General features: G+C 40.1%; 1 protein-coding gene across 1 annotated transcript in view; it reads left to right on the forward strand.

Moving 5' to 3' along the window:
• Positions 1-23698, forward strand: part of LOC126236666 (serine-protein kinase ATM) — a 500205-nt gene that overhangs the window by 95478 nt on the left and 381029 nt on the right. The window contains exons 7-9 of the mRNA XM_049946145.1: positions 4991-5093; positions 5175-5267; positions 9598-9831. Coding sequence (XP_049802102.1) covers positions 4991-5093; positions 5175-5267; positions 9598-9831 — 430 coding nt within the window. The remainder of the gene's footprint in view (positions 1-4990; positions 5094-5174; positions 5268-9597; positions 9832-23698) is intronic.

A 23698-nucleotide genomic window follows, 5' to 3' on the forward strand; every position in this document is an offset into this window, starting at 1 on the left:
GTTCTTCTTACATTGGACAGATGTACTGCCCATAACGTTCGTGATCTGAACCTATCCAACATAAAGGTTCAGTTTTTTCCACCCAACGCCACAAGCCGCCTTCAGCCTTTGGACCAAGGCATAATCTCCCTCATAAAGAGAGCCTATCATAAGCGACTTGTAAGAGCTGCAATTTGTGCTGCTGAAAACAAAAGTGCAACCCCAAATTGGAATCTGCTTTACACAATAAAAGCCATCGCAGCAGCCTGGAACTCAGTATTGCCACATCATATAGGGAAGTGCTTTAACAGAGCTTGGAGGCATAGCAACACTGATGATATCCACGAGTTAGAAGATGCCACTTCACCTGATAAATGGACAGTTCTGCAGGACGTTGTGAACCCTGGGATTAGTTTAGAAGAATTCATTAGTGTAGACGACGATGTTGCCGTATGTGCTTCTGTGGAATCGGATGTGCCAAAGGCTGTGAACGAGGTGCAAGAAGGGCCATCAGAAGAAAGTGAAGAGGAAGAGAATACAGACACCATTCCACCTACCCGTCAGGAGATGTTTACAGCCTTGGACTGTTTAGAACGGTTCGGTTCAACATCCGATGTCACTGCTGGGTTTACGGACGCTATCTTTACGGTTGGTTGTGAAATTACAAAATATTATCGTTCCCATAAACGTCAGCGTACTGTGACCGAATTTTTTCCAAGAAAGTATGTGTTCGGATTAACTGGAATACCATGATGTCCTAAAATTCTTTCAATCAAATTCTGACACTCATGAAGGACATCCCAAAACTGAAACTACAGATGAAAATATAAAAAAGTGCACAATATGATATTGAACCGTTGATGATTAAATGTGTATGAAATAGCTCGTGTCACAGCTATATCAGGATAGAGTAAATTTTATTGGAGAATTAATAGTTAGAATGCTTCGTACAAGATGTGTACCACCTTTGTTGAATATTGACCAAAATTAAATGTGTAAACAAATCTACCCACGTTGTTTAGATCAACAAAAAAAAAAAAAAAAAAAAAAAAAAAAAAAAAAAGTAATTGATTTAGAGTACTGACATGTCCATCAGTTCATGCTATAAATGAAACAGAAATCAGTGCAGTGTGTGGGAGCCTGTGGCACCACCCTAAAGGTGTTGAAGTCTGTTTCATCTGTGGGAAAGGTTGAGACCAGTGTTTTCTAGGATTCAAGGAGAATTGATTACCTGGAAAAATGTATACCGCATAACTCTTTTGGGCTAACTAGTACAAACAATATGTGAAAACAGCTTGGATAGGGAAAAAAAAGGATTTTTCTTATATTAAGAAAAGTAATGCCTCCACCTTCATAACTCTTCAGCAGTTGGCAGCATTGGTATGTGGTAGGTACTGTCTTGTTCCATAGCCTTTCTCTAGAGCCCCAGGTGGTAGGAAACCTTAGCATTGAATGGTTGTGTTGTTACAGTGTAATGTATGGAACCCTGCTCAGACGGTTGGTCAAAGCAATTTAAGCAATGTGCTGTCATTGAATTCTTGACAGTAGGTGTCGCCGCAAAGGAGATTCATCAGAAAATAAAAGCAGTTTATGGTGATTGTGTTGATGTGAGTACCGTGCGTCATTGGATGAGTAAGCTTAAAAATGTTGAGGGGGGGGGGGGGGGGGGGGAACATCTGACCTGCGTGACAAACAAAGAGTTGGACACCCTGTGACAGCAACTACCGAGTTTCACAAGCAAAATGTTGACAGATTGATTCAGGACAATTGTCGTATCACTCAGAGAGAAATTGCAGGCACAATCGGCATTTCACAAGAATGTGTGGGTCACATTATTGCTTTGCTTGGCTATCAGAAGATCTGTGCACAATGGGTACCACAGATGCTGACTCCTAAATTGAAAACACACAGAGTTGAAATTTGCCAGGACCTTCTCTCACCCAACAACGCACAGTACTCACATCAACAAAATCACCACAAACTGCTTTCATTCTCTGATTAATCTCCTGTGGTGTGACACCTTCCGCTGTCAAGAATTAAATGACTGCACGTTGCTTAAATAGCAATGACCGACCATCTGCGCGGGGTTCCATACTTTACCCTGTAGCAACACAACCTTTCAATGCTAAGGCTTCCCACCAACTGGAGCTGTAGAGAAGAGACTGGAACAAGCCAGTACCTGCTGCACACCAGTGCTGCCAACTGTTGAAGAGTTATGAAGGTGGAGGCATTACTTTTCAGTCCACCCTCATAGAACAATCTGTCCTCTCACAAAGGGTTTTTAGCAGTGGAAATGCTGGGAGATTGTAAGTAAAATAGTTGGACTATCCAGCCTTTATCTACAATTTGACAGCCTCTGATTTCCATTTTATTACCACATTTAAAGTAATTAGCACCTGGAGAGCCCCTCCTCCCCTCCCCCCTCCAACAGTTGAAAATGGGTACCTAGTAAACATTCCAAAATCACACTTCTGAGATAAACTCATCTTACTGGAAAAACTTTGGCCAAACCATCATTTTAAAAAGAGTTCCTTTTTTCTTTTCTACCTGAAAATTACAGTCTTTGCTTACCAGCCTGAGAAATTTTTATCTTGTCCTTGTAAGGATCAATCAAAAGATAAAAATTGAGACTTCTGAGTTTTCTGGATACTTTGAGTGATAGTATGTTTTTGGGTTCATAATCTGTCTGAAATTTGAGCACAGAGCATATACAATACAGTGCTCTGAGGAACTGGACAAGAAAAATGTAATTGTCAGCTCAGCTACAAACCTAACGCATACTTTTAATTATTAACTTACGTTCAACATATTCTATGATTTAAATGGATAGATAAATCTACTCACCAAGCGGCAGCAGGGGAAAACAAACACACAATGCACACGCACACGCAAAAGGATATAACTATTACAAGCTTTCAGAGTCAGTGGCTCCTTCTTCTTGCAGAAGAGTTGATGGGGGAGGTAGAGGGGTGAAGGAAAAGGACTGGAGAGGTTTAGGGAAAGGGGTGCGGTTCAGAAAAGCCGCCCAGAACCCCGGGCCAGGGGAGACTTACAGGATGGGATGAGAAGGGAAGACTGATTGTTGGGGACTGCACTGAACAAGATTTGAAAATCTGAGAGCTGAAAAGTGAAAGACAGGGTAATATGCAAAACAGAGATCACTACTAAAACATCACGCATGAGTTAATAAAAGTGAAAAGCTAAGTGCATTGAATGTAGCAGAGGCGGTAGGGGGGACGACAAAAAATAGAAGAGTGAAGTTACTGTGAAAAAATGGTGAGACAGAGGGAATTATTGTAAGTTAAGACCAGGTGGGTGGCGAGAACAAAGGACATTCTATGGTGCTAGTTCCCACCTGTTGAGTTCTGAGAAACTGGTGTCTGGGGAAGAATCCAGATGGCGGATGTGGTGAAACAGGCACTGAGGTCATGACTGTCATGTTGTACAGCATGCTCTGCAACATGATACTGTGTGTCGCCTGTATACACCTTCTATGTCCATTCATCCTGACAGACATGCTGATGTAAAAGGCCGAACAGTGTTTACATAACAATTGGTATATGACATGTCCTTTCTCAGGTGCTCTCCCTTTGATAGTTTGTTTTGCCAGTTACAGGGCTGGAATTGGTGTAGGTGGTGATAGGAGGATGCACAGGGCAAATCTTGCAGTGGGGACGTTCACAGGGGTAGGAGCCATAGGGTAGGGAGATGGGTGCAGAAGGAGCATAGGGTCTGACAGGGGTGTTGTGGAGATTGGGAAAGCTATTCTAGATGTGGTCGGCAAATTCTCAGAGAGAGTGGATTGCATTTCAGGGCATGATTTTAGGAAGTAATGGCCTTGTTGAAGTAGCTGATTGATACATTTAAGACCAAGGTAAAACTGGGTGATAAGAGGTGTGCTCTGAAGTTGATTTTTTGGAGGGATCAGCAGTACCAGGATTGGATGTGATTACCTGGGAAATATGCTTTTCTACTAGGTTGCTGGGATAATTACATCCAGTGAAGGCTGAAGTGAGAGCGGTGATGTATTTCTGTAAAGAGTGTACATATGAACAAATATGTTTGCTTTGAATGGGAGGGAATATTTGACATGGAAAGGATGGGAACCGTCAAAATGTGTGTAGTAATGTTTGTTAGTAGGTTTGATGTGGACAGAAGTGTGTAGCTGGCCTCTGGTGAGGATAAGATCAACATCTAGGAAAGTGGCTTGGGATTCGGAATAGAACCATGTGATATTTAATTGGGAGATGGTATTTAGAGATTCCAGGAATCTTAATAGGTCAGTCTCACCATGAATCCATATGGCAAAGATGTCATCAATGTACCTGAACAAAACTAGGGCCTGAAGGCTTTGTGGGTCCCAGGAAAGACTCCCCTGATCTATTTGTATGGCTGAAGTAATTGTTTGTATAAGTTAATTAAGGTGAAGAAGAAGGATATCATAGGCTTCAAATCAGATGGGCGTTGACTGAGGAAATGTTCAGCAGCAGCAGGCAGACCATGTACATGGGGAATGTTCTTATAGAGGGAAATGGCATCAGTGGTGACAAGCAAGATTTGTGGTGAGAGTGGGATGGGCACGGATTTCAGACGATATAGGAAATTGTTGGTGTCTTTAATATAGGGCGGAAGTCTTTGTACTGTGGGCTGCAGGTGTTGATCAACTAAGGCAGGTATACATTCGGTGGGTGCTCCCGACCTAGGGTTCTGGGCGACTTTTCTGAACTGTACTGCTTTTCCTAAACCTCTCCAGTCCTTTTCCTTCACCCCTCTCCCTCCCTTCAACTCTTCTGCCAGAAGAAAGAGCCACTGGCTTGTAATAGTTAAAACCTTTTTTGTGTGTGTGTGTGTGTGTGTGTGTGTGTGTGTGTGTGTGTGTGTGTGTTCCCCTGCTGCCACTTGGTGAGTCGATTTTTCTACCTTTCTGTTTATATTATAATATTAACAATTGATTGTTTTCATGTATTCTGTGATTTGTAATCCTCTCTACCATTGCTTTTGTCATAAACAGGTTTTCAGTACTTGCTGAAGCATTTTTGGATGATAATTTTTTGAAATCATCTGTTGGAACACAAGAAGCCTTTCTTCGCCTAGCTACTTCTATGTGTTTGGAGGTATTTAAAAGTGCAATTTTTGTATTTTTGCTGTACTATTTGTACAGTCTTAAAGTCCTGATGAATGTTTTCCTTCTGCAGATTGGAAAAGAGTGCCGTATGGCAGTCTGTCACCTTGGTGAAATGATAGTTCCTCGTGTTTTACATCTGTATGACAAATTATCAAAAGAGAAGGTAATATTATGTGTGTTCTATATGTGCTACTTTCTTCTTGTCTTAGGACAACTTTTGTAATTATCTATGCAAGCTAAAAAAAACTTCAATTAGTGATTTTCATTAAAAAGTACAGATTTTGTTTCTGAAATTGCTATTTATGTCACAAGAAATATATCTAACCTTCATTTTTCAGTATACTTTTTTTTTCTAAGTACTGCTTTCAGCTATGTATTTGTGTTGTCATCACACTGAAATTGACATGTTTCTTCTGCAGAACTATGGGAATAAGTGTGTGTTCCATCATCTCATAAAATTATGGGTAGTTTCAAAATGGACAATTTTGAAAAGTTTTCATGAAAAATCAAAATCTGCCTTTACATGTGAAAACACTAATTTGCTAATAAGTACAGCAAATAAAACAGTTCTTGGGTCTGTGTTGTTATGTGAATGGTAGTATTGCTATCAATGAATAAAGCTAAGCAGTTTGGCATCATTATGAACGTAAAGGTGGGCTACAGAATGAGTTTTATGGAAAATGTAATGATGAAATTATTGTTTTTGGGATCAAAATTAAACCAATACTATCAGTCATTGCACCAGTTTATCAACCAGTGGCAGGAAGTAACTATGATCAATTAGAGGAAATATATAAGGAGATATGAAACTAATAAAATAGCAAAAAGGTAGGAAAATTTATAGGGGGACACTTAATGCTCCATTCCACAAGAAAAATGAAAGCACAATTTCATTGGGCTGAAAGAAGAAATGAAACTTAAGTGAAGTAAGGTACATTTGTAAAAGAACATGAGGCATATAATATTATCAACTGGATTTCATCATGTTCAAACAAATATGTAGAAATCAAACAAAGGAATGTAAACCATACCCAGCTGAAAATATGGATTTGCGTCCTAGTATAACAGTAATGAATGGTATGTTGAAATTCAAGAGAATAAAGAAGATGATGAAGAATATGATGAAGTGGCATGTAGTAAAGTTAAAAGGAAAGCATGTGTGATGGAATGACTTGTAACCAAAAACTATTGGGGTATGTAAAAGTGATGAGGATAATTTAATAGAAGTGAAATATAGTAAAGAAGAGAAATGAATGTTATAGAGGTTTCTTCTGTGATAGCAAACACAGAGACCAAAAACTGATGGATAGCTTATGAAAAACTCTGTTTGTAGGTAAAAGGAGGACATTTGTAGGTAAGAAAAGGACATACAAAAGTGAAGAATTTGAGAGAGGAGCCCATCATTGTCAGTCTCTTGAAAATGAAGTCAACAGTAAGTATAGAATAAGCATAATTGGAATGATAAAAGGATGAAAGAGAGATAAATAGAGTAGAAGTTCATTCTGAATCATTGTGAATGCACCCTTCATAATTTTTTGGGTTCATAGGTTTAATAACATTTCCTATTCATCTCTGTTCTGGTTTCAGAAGAATAACTTTATGGTTTTATGAGCATAAGCTTTTGAATGCTAGTAGACTGTAGAAAGAATGTTGTTTTATAGTGCTATTTTTTGGTATTAAGATAAAGACTCCCCTTATCTTATTTAAACTATTTATAAAAAAATTAATTAATCCATAAAAGTAGCTGTTGTAGTCAGTGAAGGTTACTTGAAAGGGCAATGTTGATGAAAATCTACTGCCAGTCACTTTGAAGACTTCCTGTTGACCACCTTCAGAAGTGACGATCAGATTTTTTTGACATTACAATTTATGAAAAAATTCTAATAGTGGAACAATGTTGCTAAACTTGATCATCAGTAACTTAGTGTCTGGTCTAATTAATTTGTTTCATATATGTGTAAATAGGTAAATCGATTTTTCGTTCCAATCACAGATAAATAGTTTGATAAAAGGATTTATCGGCATCATATATACTGACAAAAATGAAACAAGTAACACCTTATACACTTTGCACAATATATACTGACAGAAAAAAAATCGCAACTCCAAAAAGGAATTGTGCCACTAAACAAGTCAGTAGCCACGTTTTTACATCTGAAAGATGGTGTCTATTCATGTTTCACACCAGCCATGTAAGAGTTGCACTAGTAGTGATGCTTTAAATAAGTGCTGTAACAGTCTCGAACATTAGTTACCTTTGAGATTGGACGTGATGAGCTGATGTTAGTCAAGAATGCCTTTAAGGTGACAAAGACACCATTATCAACTCTTCACTGATTTGGAACGAGGTCGTGTAATAGTTGCGGAAAGATTTGGCAGGAATGTAGAATATATGTGATTGGTGGCAGCAGTGGTCACGAGAATGTGCAGTCACAAGAAGACTGTGCTCTGGATGGCCATGTGACATGTCTGAGACTGAAGACCATTGTTTTCAGTTATAGCTCTAGTACCTCGTACTGCACTTGCAACAGCAATTTGAGCAAAAGTTGGCAACACACTGACACAACTAACAGATACAAATCAGTTACTTGAAGAACAGCTCCAAGCCAGACACTCTGTAGCGTGTATGCCACTGACCCAAACCACCACCATTTGTGACTTCAGTGGTGTCATGTGAGAGCTCATTGCAGGGCAGGGTGGAGGTTTGTTGTTTTTTCTGATGAACACTAGTTATGCCTCAGTACCAGTGATGCCCATGTGTTGGTCAGGAGATGGCCAGTTGGGAGCTTTCTGCCAACCTGTTTGGATGCTACACGCATTGGACCTACTCCTGGAGTTATGGTCTGGGGTGCAATTTCGTATGTCAGCAGGAGCACTCTCGTTGTTATTTCATACACCCTGACTGCAAATTTGTACATCTATCTGGTGGTTAGATATATTGTGCTGTCATTCATGAACAGTAATCATGGAGTTGTTTTCTAACAGGATAATGCTCACCCACATACAGCTGTTACAATCCAGCTTACTCTACAGCATATCAACATGTTGCCTTGGTCTGCTTGATCACCATATCTGTCTCCAGTTGAGTACATATGGGACATCATCAGATGACAACTCCAGCATCATCCATAAACATCATTAACCGTCCCCAAATTACCCCACCATATGCAACAGGCATGGAACTCCATCCCACAGACTGACACCCAGCACCTGTTCGACACAGTGCACGAACGTTTGCATGCTGGTATTCAACATTTTGACTGTTACGCTGGATATTAATGTACCAGCATTCTACATTTGCAATGGCGTATTTCACTTGTACATTAACCTCTGATCTTGCAATGTTAATCACTTATGGGACCATTGCTTTTTACAATATATATAAATGACCTAGTAGATAGTGTCGGAAGTTCCATGCGGCTTTTCGCGGATGATGCTTTAGTATACAGAGAAGTTGCAGCATTAGAAAATTGTAGCGAAATGCAGGAAGATCTGCAGCGGATAGGCACTTGGTGCAGGGAGTGGCAACTGTCCCTTAACATAGACAAATGTAATGTATTGCGAATACATAGAAAGAAGGATCCTTTATTGTATGATTATATGATAGCGGAACAAACACTGGTAGCAGTGACTTCTGTAAAATATCTGGGAGTATGCGTGCGGAACGATTTGAAGTGGAATGATCATATAAAATTAATTGTTGGTAAGGCGGGTGCCAGGTTGAGATTCATTGGGAGAGTGCTTAGAAAATGTAGTCCATCAACAAAGGAGGTGGCTTACAAAACACTCGTTCGACCTATACTTGAGTATTGCTCATCAGTGTGGGTTCTGTACCAGATCGGGTTGACGGAGGAGATAGAGAAGATCCAAAGAAGAGCGGCGCGTTTCGTCACAGGGTTATTTGGTAACCGTGATAGCGTTACGGAGATGTTTAGCAAACTCAAGTGGCAGACTCTGGAAGAGAGGCGCTCTGCATCGCGGTGTAGCTTGCTCGCCAGGTTTCGAGAGGGTGCGTTTCTGGATGAGGTATCGAGTATATGGCTTCCCCCTACTTATACCTCCCGAGGAGATCACGAATGTAAAATTAGAGAGATTAGAGCGTGCACGGAGGCTTTCAGACAGTCGTTCTTCCCGCGAACCATACGCGACTGGAACAGAAAAGGGAGGTAATGACAGTGGCACGTAAAGTGCCCTCCGCCACACACCGTTGGGTGGCTTGCGGAGTATGAATGTAGATGTAGATGTAGATGTAGACTTAAGTATGTTGCCTAGAAAAGTTTATTCATGAAATTTTATTACTCTACATTAATTAATTTTATGTGTTGTGATTTTTTTTCTCTTAGTGTATTTTATTTTGTACCCATTTCTTGATTTATGGAGTAAGAAAGGAAATATAGGTAGTATGTTTTGACCATGGGATGTCTTTCTCTAGCCTTCATGTTATCAGTTCATATATTTTTATGTATATGTCCGTTAATGTGTTTGATTTTCAGAATTTGGTTGTGGAATTTCTTTTGCTGCAAGTTCGTCTCCATCACCCAGCTGGAGCCTCAAGAAGTGATGTTTTGGGTGCTGCCTATGCCGCGAACTGGGACCTGTGGCACTCACATTTGAGATCTATGTTTGCTCTTGTTGATTCGGAGTTATCATACACACACACTAAAAAACAGAAAGCGACGGTGATTAGCAATACATTTTTACAACTTGCAGTTGAAGTTTGCAAACAGGTTTGTTTAATTAATATATGCTTACAGGTATACATATATTAATACCAGCAATTCTGACCTACATTTTCAGAAAATCTAGAGGCAAAGAGTATCCATGGTTGTTGCACTTCTACAAGAAAAACATTGTTTTCTTACAAAGAGACAAATAGTTTTATATCATATTAAACTAACTTAGTAATTTACAGATGGCAATTTTGGAGGCAGAGGTGGGAGATGGGGTTGGTGGAGAGAGGGAAAGGCACACTTGCTACATGTTCACGAGTTCTTGAGTCGCATTATTGCCAAAGATTATGTGACCATGTTGGCTGATCAGGTCCATCCCATTGTACATTATTTATTCCTCAGTAGTGATAGTGTTCCAAGATGACAGGACCTCCTGTTCCCACAGTTCGCTTCGTCCAGGACAGATTTTGTGAGGATGAATTTTCACATCTTTCTTGGCTACTACAGTCACCAGATCTCAATAGTATTGAATCTTTGTGGTCTACTTTGGAGAGAAGAGTGAGTGATTACTATTCACCTCTGTAATTGTTACTGAACTTGCCACTATTTTGCAGGCAGAATGGTATAAGACTCCCTTGGAAGCTATGCATGACCTGTACTTATCCATTCTGATATGACTGGAAGCTGTTGTGTATACCAATGGTTTTCCTACACTATGTTAGATATGGTAATGTGTTGTGTTTTTGGTGTTTCCATATTTTTGCAACCATAATAACGTAGGGAGAAAGGTGAAAACTGACCAAATGTTCACCATATTGTGCAAGCACTGCAGCTCAACTGAGATGAGGAGTTGTGTTGGGTTGAGTGGACAAGGGGTGAAAGGAAGCGGCGATGATGATGATGATGATGATGATGATGATGATGATAAATGGATTAGGAGGGGGAGATAGAATAGAGAAAGAGGGGGAATGTGGAGACCAGGCAGTGAGAGTGGAATGAATGAAATTAGGATCATTGGGCAGTTGTGGAGGTAGGTGTGGAACAGGGGCTACTGGAGATTGATGCCAAGAAGATTCTGGTACTGAAGGAAGTGTTGGAATAAAATTACCATATGTGTAATTCAGACAAGCTGTTGTTGGAGAGAAGGATCCAGATGACATGAGTTGGGGAGCAGCCATTGAAATTGAACATGTGCTCAGCAGTGTGTTCAGCCTGTAGATGACCAACTCTGGTTATGGGGCCACAGTATGGTGGTAGTCATTCTTTTGAGTGGCCAGCAGGTTGGTGATTATGCGCACACAAAATGTTGTCCAGAAATTACAGCAGAGATAGTATATGAAATGACCACTTTCAGCTCTGTTGTATTTGCTGGACAGAATTTTGTGTGAGCTTAACTACCAAGCAGTTGTTTACTTAGCAAACTTCTGAACTTCGTGATGAAACTTTTGCTCTAACCGTGGTTTTTTAAATAAAAAAAAAGAAAAACTAATGGAGTCAGTTGTACTCAACATTACTTCAGTCACGACATTCACATTTGCAAGAACACCACCTGTGGACTAACTCATTATTAGCAGCTGCAGGTAAATTTTCATAAAGCTTACATAAAATAAGGGAATGGCAACCATTCATCTATAGCAGACTGATGTGCGGAGTATTGAAATGCATAACAGGAAATGATATTCACACTAGCTTTCAAGTGCCTACTCTTTGTCTAGTAAAAGTGCGCATTCATATCCAAATGCGCACTCCCATGGCCACAGTGAGACTGATTGTCGATTACTGAAAGCAATTGCCTGAGCTGCTGGAAAAGGGGAGGGGTTAGAGAAGGGCGTAAGGGGGACAGGCGGATAGCAAGAAAGAGGCAGGTCTTCAGAAAGATGACTCAATGGCTGCACAACAATATGAAAGCAGTACAGAGGGGGTAGGATATAAAAAAAGAGATATAAAGAGGTAGAGGGGGAGACAGGGACGAGGAGAGTATAGTGAAGACAAAGAGGGAGAGAGAAGGGGGATGTTACGGTGGGGGGGGGGGGGTGAGAGAGAGAGAATATGTGCATGGGTGGGAAGAAGGGTGATGGGAGAAGGCAGTACATAATATGGATGGGAAAGGAGAGGTGTGGACAGGATAGAGAAGGGAAAAGGTAAGATGAGGCAGTGAAGAACTGTTTAATGGAGGTTTAGGCCAGGGAATTGCGAGAGTGCATGTCATGCTGGAAGCACAGTTCCTATCTGGATATTTCAGAGAAACTTGTGCTGTAAGGTAGTTTTCAAATGGCCTACATAATGAAGCTGCTGTTGGAAGTCATTTGTGTTGTGGTGTGCAGCATGTTCAGCAACCAGATGATCAAGTTTGCAGTTTGCCACAGTTGGGTGATGGCCATTCATGTCAGTAGACAGCTGGTTACTAGTCATGCCCATATAGACTGCTGTACGGTAATTGCTGTTTATCTGATATACAACAGTGCTGCTTTCACAAGAGCTCCTACCATTTATTAGGTAGGTAATGCCTGTCATTTGAATGCGGGGGGGGGGGGGGGGGGAGGGGGGCAGCGGCAGCACATCTTGCACCGGGTTGACACAAGGAAACAACCCATGAGCTGCAAGATTGGGACGAGGATTTAAATATGGATGGACAAGTATATTTTGAAGGTTGGGTGGGTGGCGGAACAATATTTTGGGTGATGTGGATGGGGTTGTGGTTAAGATAGCCCTCGTTTCAGGGCAGTTTCAGGACATAAAAAGAGGTAGTTGAAGCCTTGGTGAAGGATGTTATAGTGATTCTGATTGGGTTTTCATAGTCTCTTCCTCTGTAGCATCACTCTTGATTACCATTAACCATTAAGCTGAAGGTCTAGATGAGTGCGTTATGGTGTTTGCTTAAAAATGTACACAATAGTACCATTTACACTGCGGTCTCACACACACACACACACACACACACACACACACACACACACATATTAGCTTTTCAGAACGATGATCAGTTTATTAATTATAAAAACTTGTTAGTGCTCAGAACGAGATCAGCAGTTAAAGTTGTAGTTAATTATTTTATTGTGACACAAAACACAGTTCACACTTACATAAAAAGTCTTGTTTTGCAATTGACACTATCCTGTAATAATTTACTTGATAAGACTACACTACGATAGGTCAATTACATCAGCCCATAATGAGAATCATCATGACCCAACAATCACTTGTTCCAATGACAATAACATTCCACATGGTTACTAATCACAATACAGTTTAGTTAATAAGTCTCTTAATTTGAGGTACTCTAAATCTTTAAACATTAATATTAGTGAGTCTCACTGTTGTCAGTACGTGTATTTTTGCATATTAAACCAAGTGATAGTGGCCTGAACCAACACCAAGATTGCACCTGTTGAAGATTTTTTTCATGGGCTGTCTAACTGAAATGCCCAGTTTGGGTGATGTCTGACTACTTCTAGTCAGCTGTAAGAATAAATTGAATACTAAATAATGCTTTACAGATGGCCTAGGCTGGAATGTACTGTTTTTGATGTACTAATGTACTACAAGAACCAGTAGAATTTTGGATTATAGATTATGTTGCTTGTAAGAAATTCAGAAAATATACATAGACGGGGTTATTGTTACACAATGTGGATCCGCTTGTTTACCTGTTTGAGCATCATATTACATACCGGAGTAAATTATGTGAAATTATTAATTCCTGAGGTTATTAATTAGTACTGTACATCATATTGTACAGAAAAATTAAGTTACCAAAAGATGATAGTAGAAAGTCAGAATCTAACAGTAGCTATGGCAAAATCTGCAATTTGGTAGTGACTTGGAACTTTTAAGTTTCATTCTTTTGGAACATAATTAGTTTTAGGTAATTTAAAATGTGGTACTGGAAAGTCTGAATGTTAAGCTTCGAATCTGTAGGCCAGCTTTCCCAAATATATTGATGAACTCATAGGGTTTTGCATTTTCTGAACTGTATTACCAACACATTAATTGTAATTACTAATTATTAATGCCCTAATGAAAACTAATTACATCAGTGTAAACAGAACAACCAAAATAAAAACTTGAGTGATAAGTCTAAATAAGATCTTGAGATTTTCGTTTAAGGCTTCTTCATTCAGTAAATCAGTCCTCGGATGGGTATCAACTGGATGTCCTCCATATCTCTCTGTCATAAGCATTCTCCTTCATTTATTTGTAACTTCTTCCTCTCTTCACGTCAACTAGCATTCCAAACTTCCTTCTTCCTCTCTCCTTTTTTCCTCGTACATTTCTCTCCATGATTCTATGATAGTAGACCCTGCTCAGCAGCTCCTTATTTCTCATTCTGTTGATTCATTCACTTTCTCCATTCTTCTCCATGACCATAACTCAAAACTTTATTCTTTGTGTCTGTCTGTTCACAATTTGATAACCATAAGACATCACACTCCACTCAAAGAATTTGACGAATGTCTTTCTAAGTGTGATGGGGATGCTTCTAGCTGTCGGCAAACCTTTCAGTCTTCCGAAAGTTCTCTTCCCTATGGAGGTTGTGTTTCTCATTTCCTCTGTACAACTCCCAGTGGGCATTATCACGCTTGTCAAATACTGGAATGACTGAACTTGTTCTAATACCATTCCATCTAGTGATCTATTAATCATTCATCTTCTTTTCTGATTCTCATAACTGTGTCTTGCAAATGTTCACTTTCATTTGAAGCACATTACACATATTTAGAATATTTTTCATGATTACCTGAAGCTCTTCTGTCATTTCTGCTAGCACAGTCATATCATCAGTGTACTTTGATGGTTTTTATTTCTTTCTCCTCCCGCTACAAGTCCTTTTCATGTTTCCTGTGTCTTATTGGTCATCATTACAGTATATTTATTGGAAAGTGTTGGTGACGTACAGCAACATAGTCAGACACCACTTCAGTTTCATATTTCTCTATTCAAACTACCACTTTCTGTTTCATATAGAGTTGCTTTATAGACCTCCTGTCCCTCCAATCTATACCAGTATCTTTCAGAATCTTCAACAGCATACATCAATCAATTCTGTGCTTATGAGTCAATCTGAATCTGTCATGTAGGTGTAAAATCAAACAGTGAAAAATCTGGGATAGAATAGTGGTAATATTATGAAAATGATAGATTGCAACTCACTGTATAGCAGAGGTGTTGATTTGCAGATAGGCACAACAAAAAGACTGTCAAAGAAGAGGGCTTTTGGCCAGAAATGCCTTCACCAGAATTAGACCACAAACACAACTCACACACACAAACCACAGAGACTGTGGTTGTGTGTGTATATGTGTGTGTGTTTTTTGTCTAATTCCGATGAAGGTCTTTTTGACTGAAAGCACACTTGTTTGACTGTCTTTTTGTTGTGCCTATCTGCAGCTAAACATCTACGCTATATGATGAGTAGCAATCCTTCCTTTTCATAATATGGGCATGTGTCACATGCCAAATGATACATGTGTTGAAAACAAGATAAAAATTAGCAAAAGCACTTTGCTTATCTTTGGGAATAGAAAAAATGTAATGGATAGCAAGACTCCACCATGATATGTTACAATATGGTTTAGCTTTTCGAGGCCAGGGTAATACTCGGGCATCAGAAGAGGGTTGGTTAACAGATTTATTGGTGTCAGAAATCTACTCTGTAGGAATCAGCATGGGTTTCGAAAAATACGATCGTGTGAAACCCAGCTCGCACTATTCGTCCACAAGACTCAGGGCCATAGACACTGGTTCCCAGGTAGATGCCGTGCTTCTTGACTTCTGCAAGGCGTTCGATACAGTTCCCCACAGTCGTTTAATGAACAAAGTAAGAGCATATGGACTATCAGACCAATTGTGTGATTGGATTGAAGAGTTCCTAGATGAAAGAATGCAGCATGTCATTCTCAATGGAGAGAAATCTTCCGAAGTAAGAGTGATTTCAGGTGCGCCGCAGGGGAGTGTCATAGGACCGTTGCTATTCACACTATACATAAATGACCTTGTGGATGACATCGGAAGTTCACTGAAGCTTTTTGCGGATGATGCTGTAGTATATCGAGAGGTTGTAACAATGGAAAATTGTACTGAAATGCAGGAGGATCTGCAGCGAATTGACGCATGGTGCAGGAAATGGCAATTGAATCTCAATGTAGACAAGTGTAATGTGCTACGAATACATAGAAAGAAAGATCCCTTATCATTTAGCTACAATATAGCAGGTCAGCAGCTGGAAGCAGTTAATTCCATAAATTATCTGGCGGTACACATTAGGAGTGATTTAAAATGGAATGATCATATAAAGTTGATCGTCGGTAAAGCAGATGCCAGACTGAGATTCATTGGAAGAATCCTAAGGAAATGCAATCCGAAAACAAAGGAAGTAGGTTACAGTACGCTTGTTCGCCCACTGCTTGAATACTGCTCAGCAGTGTGGGATCCGTACCAGATAGGGTTGATAGAAGAGATAGAGAAGATCCAACGAAAAGCAGTGCACTTCGTTACAGGATCATTTAGTAATCGCGAAAGCGTTATGGAGATGATAGATAAACTCCAGTGGAAGACTCTGCAGGAGAGACGCTCAGTAGCTCGGTACGGGCTTTTGTTAAAGTTTCGAGAACATACCTTCACCGAAGATATATTGCTCCCTCCTACGTATATCTCGCGAAGAGATCATGAGGATAAAATCGGAGAGATTAGAGCCCACACAGAGGCATACCGACAATCCTTCTTTCCACAGACAATACGAGACTGGAATAGAAGAGAGAACCGATAGAGGTACTCAAGGTACCGTCCGCCACACACCGTCAGGTGGAGTATGGATGTAGATGTAGAGGAGAAGATAGCATGGCAGATCTGATATGGATGAACTTGATTGGATATTGTCTGTCTGTAAAGGCTCTGGAAAGGTTATCTGTGTATTTCGACAATGCCTATCCACTGCAGATTTTATACCCATGGGTGGTGAGGCTGTAAGGAAGAGGTCTTTTAACGTGGAATGAGTGCCATCTGAGAGGCAGAGATCATCATCTAGGAAGGTCACTCATTGATTTGAGAAGGACCGGGTGAAGTGGATTTGGGATTAGATTCTGAGGTTATGGAGGAAAAGGCAAAGATTGTCACTGCTGTGACTCCAGATCCTGAAAATGTCATTAATGAATCTGAACCAGACAAGGGGTTTAAAATGTTGATTGGATAGGAAGGATTCCTCCAAATGGCCCATAAAGAAGCTGGTGTAGGATGGTGCCTTGCATGTACCCATAGCAGTACCACAGATTTGTTTGTAGATTTTGCCTTTTAAAGTGAAATAATTGTGGGTCAGGATATGGATAGCTAGGAGGGTTAGAAATGAGGTGGTAGGTTTTGTGTTAGGATGACTTTGGGAAAGGTAATATTCTATAGTAATAACACCATGGGCATGGGGGTGCTGGTGTACAAGTGCTCTATGCATCTACAGTGACCACCAAGCAGTGTGGTGGTAATAGGACAGGAACTGTGGAAAGACAGTGGAGGAAGTGAGTAATGTCTTGAATGTAGTATGGGAAGTTACGGACCATAGTTTGGAGGTGTTAGTCAACAAAGGTAGAGGTTTGTTCTGTGAGAGTGTTGTACCCAGCCACAATGGGGCGACCTGTATGGAGGCCTGTGGGGTAGTATTTGTGGAGTTTGGGACATTGGTAAAGAGTAGGAGTGTGTGGGATTACAGGTGTGAGGGGGGAGATGGATTCAGGTGTCAGGTTTTAGGATTGACCTAAGGCCTTGAGGAGCTGCCAGAGGTCATGTTGGACTTCTGGGATGGGATCATGGTTGTAAGGTGGTATGCAAATGTAGATGGAGACCCTCAGCCAAACGGTCACTATGATTCATAACTGCTTTGGTGAAACCTTTGCCTGTGGAAAGTATGATAATGGCTGGATTGGTTTTCAGATTAGGGACAATTGTGTGTTTTTTAGGAGTGATGCTGAACTCACTCGGGAGGGATTTAGGAAAGGAAGTTAGGCCAGGATAGAAATGAGGAATACTTGAAATATTAACAGGTGATGAGTGGGTGTAAGGGAAGGAGATTCACAGTTGGATGGAGGTTAGAACTGTTTCAAAGAATGTTCTGTGTGGGGTTTTGGTTGGCTGTAAACAGTAGGGGAAGTGGTCATGAAACGTTTCCACTGCAGAGAATAAGTAAAGGAAACAAGGTCCTTTATAAGTCCATCATGGTTGAACTTAGGTTTTAGGGTAAAGATGATGCATTTAGAAAGTAATGAGACTTCTGCAGGGGTCAGAATGTTGGGCAGAAAGGTTGGCAACAGTGTTTTGGGATGGATGTTTCATGGAGGGTGGAGGAAGTCTTTGGGGATGTGGAAGTCAGAGTAAGTCAGCAAGGCCAGAGAAGTAGGCTCTTTGTTGGCTGTAAGTTATCCTGTAAGACAATAATAGCTGGGACAGCTTCCCCAGATGGCTCTGGGAGTGCTGTTCCAACTGTTGATGGGCAAAAGTTTCTATTGCAATGATGGTATTCAGGAGGTTGCAGCTACAGAATAAAAGGTTTTTATGAAAGGAGTAGAGGCAGTCAAGTATGGTCTGAGCTTGGATTGTATGATTATAAAGACCAGTTTGGTGAGGGTGAAGGACTGATGGAATTGGAAAAGATGAGTGTTTTGCAGTAGCTTGGGTGACTGCCTGAGATGCTAATTTTAATAGTAAGCCCGATAGTTGGGATACTATGGCTCAGACAAGATTTCAGAAAAAGGATGTGTGGTTGGAGTTTTGCAAGGGTAAAGGAGAGTTTCTGAAACTGTCAAAGATAGATTGAGCAAGGATTTGTGATGCTTGGGAGACAAAATGAGTGATTGAAAAAATAGTTAAAAAAGGTTGAAAATAGGAGGGTGAAAACGTATGATTAGACTGTTATAATGAAAATAAATGGTAGGTACTAGAGAAAGAGCTATGTTGGAAGTTAGAAGGAAGGACAGAAAATGTTTGAAACAAGCAAGAAGCAGCAGGTGCACTTGTAAATAGATGTGTTACATTGCAGTGACAGGAAGGAACACACATGCAATCATATCTTGAGGATGTAAATAAACATGCATTATCGGCTAACAATCAACTTGGGTGGCACGGGACGATAGTGGAGAATATGTTAGAAACAGCACTGAAATTAAAAGTTCAAGAGCAGGCAGATATAGTATTGTTCTACTGGTGGGCTATTACAAAAGCAGGCCTGTGAATAGCGCAACAGGGGCAGGTTGGTGTGTATTTTGAAGGCAGGTACTGCAGAGGAGAGGAAAGTATAGACGTATTAAGGAGTAAGGAGTGGGCAATGAGTTGTGTATAAATAAAGCCAGATAGTAATGGAGATAAAGACATATGGGAAGGAGGAGAGCTGAATCAGCAGTGTACAACAATAATGGAAATTTATGGATGGAACAATATGAAAATAAGGAAAAGGCAATGACTCACCTGTAGCGGACTGATCTGTGGAGCATAGAAACATGTAACAGGAAACAGTATTCACTCTAGTTTTCGAGTAAAAGTACATACCTTCACATGCACAGCCTGGGGTAGGGGGCAAGAGGGGGTAATGATAAAGAGATAAGTCTTTTGACAGATGACTCAGTGGCTGCACAATGACTTGACTGGAGTACAAAGGATAGAGCAAAAATATATATCCTTGATCATCTCTATTCTAATCCTGCAACTGTGCCACGTGGGCAGCCCAGGTGCAAGACCTGTCCCATACATTCACCCACCACCTTCTACCACAGTCCAGTCATAGGCATTTCCTACCCAGTAAAAGCTTGGGCCACATGTGAAAGCAGACATCTTATATATCAGCTAAGCTGTAATTACTTTACAAAATTCTTTGTGGGCTTGACAAGCAACCAAATGTCTAATCGCAAGAATGGCCTCTGCGAAACTGTGGCAAACTGCAAACATGACCATCCAGTTGCCGAAAATGCTGCACACCACAATGGGAAAAACTTCAACAGTTGCTTCACTTTGTAGGCCATTTGGATACTTCCTTCCAGCACTACTTTCTCTGAACTTCATGGGTCGGAATTATCTCTCCAACATATCTTGCACTCTGGCAATCCTCCAGCTTAAACCTCTGCTAACCGGTTTCCCACTGACTCACCTTACCATTTCCCATCTCTCTTCCATCCATATCACTCCTTTCCTACATCAGTCCAGGCAACTGCTTTCAATAATTGATGCTCAATAATGTCTGTGTTGTGTGTATGTGAACTTGGGTGTGTAGCTTTTACTAGAAAAGGAACAAGAGGTTGAAAGCTAGTGAGAGTACTGTTGCCTGTTAGATGTTTCTGTTCTATCCCCATATTAGGCCCCTATATTTGAGTTGTTGCCTTTCCCTTATTTTTTGTGCTGTTCCAACCAGAAAGTTCCATTATTGTTGTTATAAAATATTTTAATATGTGTGTATTATTGTGGGTAAAATACATTAAAAAATTTCATTGATGAAGACATGTAATTCAAATTCTTTTATGAAATAATGTAATCACTTTGGGCGTCATCATTTAACAGTTAGAGACCAAGTCCACACATAGCTTAGGCCAAGACTTTGAGTTTAAAAGACAAAGCTATAGTATAGGCTCGGCTGTGATTTTCTCAATGCCCAAGCCACCTATTGCTTGAAAACTGGACTCATTACATATGCGAATAATGTACGAATGTCTTGTGAGGCAGCACTTGACTGGTGCTGCCTTCTGTTATCAATTTCTAGGTTTATTTCAAAAGAAACATTAGCTGCTGTGCTGTCAAGAATGGCTGAACCAATATGATCATATTGATGTAATTTTGGGTGTATACGCATAAGGTTTCACAGTGTGCTGTAATTCTGTTATAAATAAGTCATATTTGTTGAGTGAGCAAGAAATTTTGGAAGCTCAAGAGGAACAGACTGCTCAGTTACTCATCTTGCACATTTTTTGGACATTAGTTGTACATTCTGTCATCATCATTCTAAAATTTGTGATCTGTTAAAGAACAAAAATAAATCTTGGAGCTTGGTCCTTTTTTTTCATATGTATTACTCTAGAAAATACGTCAATTACGTATGTTCCAATACTGCTTTAAATAATGGCATAAATGGTCAGTTTCCTATAGTCTATCCAAAATTACTTAAGGATTGACACTTCGACAGGAGCACAGCAAATCTCAGAACAGAGTTGCCATGTCCGCACAGAACACAGGCGTATTCGTACATTTCATTCAGCTCGCTCAAACAGGCAAACTATTCACTTAATAAATATGGAAATTGCATTGTTCTCAAAGAGCTACATTCCTTTATCATTTTAGTTTTATCTGCGGCAACAAATTATTAAGACGATATTAGGGCAGTTTACGAAAGTGCATTTTCACATGACGTAACCAAATTTTCGACATATGGGAAACGTTTTTGTTATTGAAGTTAAGTGAATACCTTATGGGAATGAAATCTGAAGAATGCATATTATTTTCGAAACCAGAACTCTGTCGGAGATCTCTAATGCAAGATAATTTGAGTTAATCATGAAGCATAGTGGTCTGATCGTGCAGCAACTACTAATTGGGCGCCCATACAGTTTCAGAACGAGAGACAGATCGGAAAATGTATCTTAAATATGCCAACCTCTATCGTTTGGAAAGAATAAAAGTAATACAAATTAGAGGACCTCTGTATTACAGCAGTTATGTTGTTATCAGTAATATTTATTTTGTGTGATGCATACTGAATTTCTGAGAAAAACTTTCTTTGAAATTAGTTGCTATTAAGACCTTATTGAAATTTCAGAACTTATGACAATGTAATTATGTTATGTAGGCACTTAAAGATGTGAATTGCGCATGCTCAGCATGTAGCTGGATCCACCTGTGATCCATTTCTATAACGATAATGGAAAAAGTGCGTTGATGTTGCTATGACGGATTCTTGAAGTGTCAGTGTCACTGCCACTTATCTTTTATTGAAATTATCTCCTCTACTGAATTTTCCAGAGCTTCATTCTGCCATGCCATTTCCACAGTGCTCTGCGTGTGTTTGATGGCTTTCTTCCAATCTTCAGTGGTGACTTTCCTGACAGCTTCTCTTGTGATTGTGTTAACTGTAGAGAGACTAAATTAAAAATTATTCCTGGCAGTGTAACCTTTAATTTGGGTCAATATTATTTCTACTGGGTTGAAATGGCAGTGGTAAGGTGGTAGCGTAACGACTGTGTGCTCATGTTTCTTGCCAGTTCTTCAATTTGTTATTGGGAGAACTGTGGTCTATGGAGAGAGATTTTTTTCCATAAGCTCCACCTTTTTCAGGTCATCACTTACATCGACATTATGATACTGAAGCCAGTCAATCATTTCCTCCTTTCAGTTTGTCATGGTAGGTACCTTGCCAACAACATCTGAATGGTAAGGAGCATTATTATTTTCGAAGATTTGATATTAGTGAATATTCTAACCACTTTGTAAATGTAAGATGCTTCATTTCTTTGTGATAATCTCCTGTTTTCTTTGATTTAAAAGCAGGAGACAGGTTGGGAGAAAACCTTGCGAGATGTCTGCATGAAGGAAAATAAGTCTGCCACCCTTGCCAGAAGGCATTGGGCATTGCCATTGTTTCATTAGCTGTGTCATCCACCCAGCCCTGCTTGACGTGACCAAAACTGACCCACGTTTCGTCAAGCTACACCACTTCGTCGATATTTGTACTATGGGTGACCCTTGAAAAGCAGTTTCACCATGCACCTATATCCTCCCTCTCCATCATCAGCTTACGCCCACAGAAATGTTTACAGTGAAAGCCTAGCATGTGTAAAACTGTGGACAAGGATGTGAGACTGCCTTGAGAAAGTCCTGATTCTTTAAGTGTGACCAGCAATGCCCTGATCGTCATATGTTCCTTCCTGTGATAATCATAAACATGAAGACAAATTGCATCCTGTGCAAACAAATTGATATTGGTATTCTGCTTATCCATACAATGTTTTTCTCCAAGGGCATTAAGTTTCGATGATTCTTCAGCTTCCTTTCCTTTGTCAAACATTTCCTTCCCAATCTTTACAACAGTATTTTTGTTTGTATTCAAAGGCGCAGCAGTTCTGTCAATCACTTCATTAGCAGAGAGCACCAGGCCTTCATTAAGTTTTTTGTTTTCAAAGTAGGCACGTAATGCGCAAACCATTTCTCTTGACTGTCCTCATATGGCAGTTCTCTGCTCAAGAGAACAGCAATGAATTTTTCCACTTAATACTTTCAATGAACTTCCCGCTGGCATCGTTGAGTACCGTACAATGAATAATGGAAACAACAAATAATGATAACAACAAGTATCGGTAACAAAGAATAGTGGTGACAATAATGGTAACAACTTGTACAGCTGTAATACTGAACACACAGAAAGTCACAGGGTGCAATGATCACACGGGACAGCAAGCTGGGTGCAACTGAAGCCCGCCGCAAGCAGGAATTGTTGTTTGGGGTAAAGGTTTGGCAAGTTTGGGGATTTGCTGCAGCTGTAGGTGCTATGGTATTGGCGGAAAGTGGCCTGGGCCTACACCATGGGTTTCCCGTGTGCTGCTTCTGCCCTGTCAATCCTAAAGTAATTTTGGACAGACTGTAGGTCTGATATTCTTCTAAGTGGCTGGTCTACAAAGTGTTAGTACTGCACAGTTTGGTGAATTATGAAATAAAATTTGTACGATGAAGACATCCCCCCTGCCTGCCTTCCTCCTTCCCTCCCCCATGTAGGGAGGGGCAGGAAGGGGGGGGGGGTTCTATATTAGCATAGTGTGACGATAGATGTGCAGGACAGTGGGCTGAAATATGTGTATCACTTAAATTTCATATTAACTTGGTGGTAGGTAGCATCATGTTTCATTCATCTAAATAATGTGATATTACATGAGAGTAAAACAAGTTTAAATTCTCAGATTATACTATATATCTG

This window comes from Schistocerca nitens, chromosome 2, assembly GCF_023898315.1.
Source record: "Schistocerca nitens isolate TAMUIC-IGC-003100 chromosome 2, iqSchNite1.1, whole genome shotgun sequence".
NCBI lineage: Eukaryota > Metazoa > Arthropoda > Insecta > Orthoptera > Acrididae > Schistocerca > Schistocerca nitens.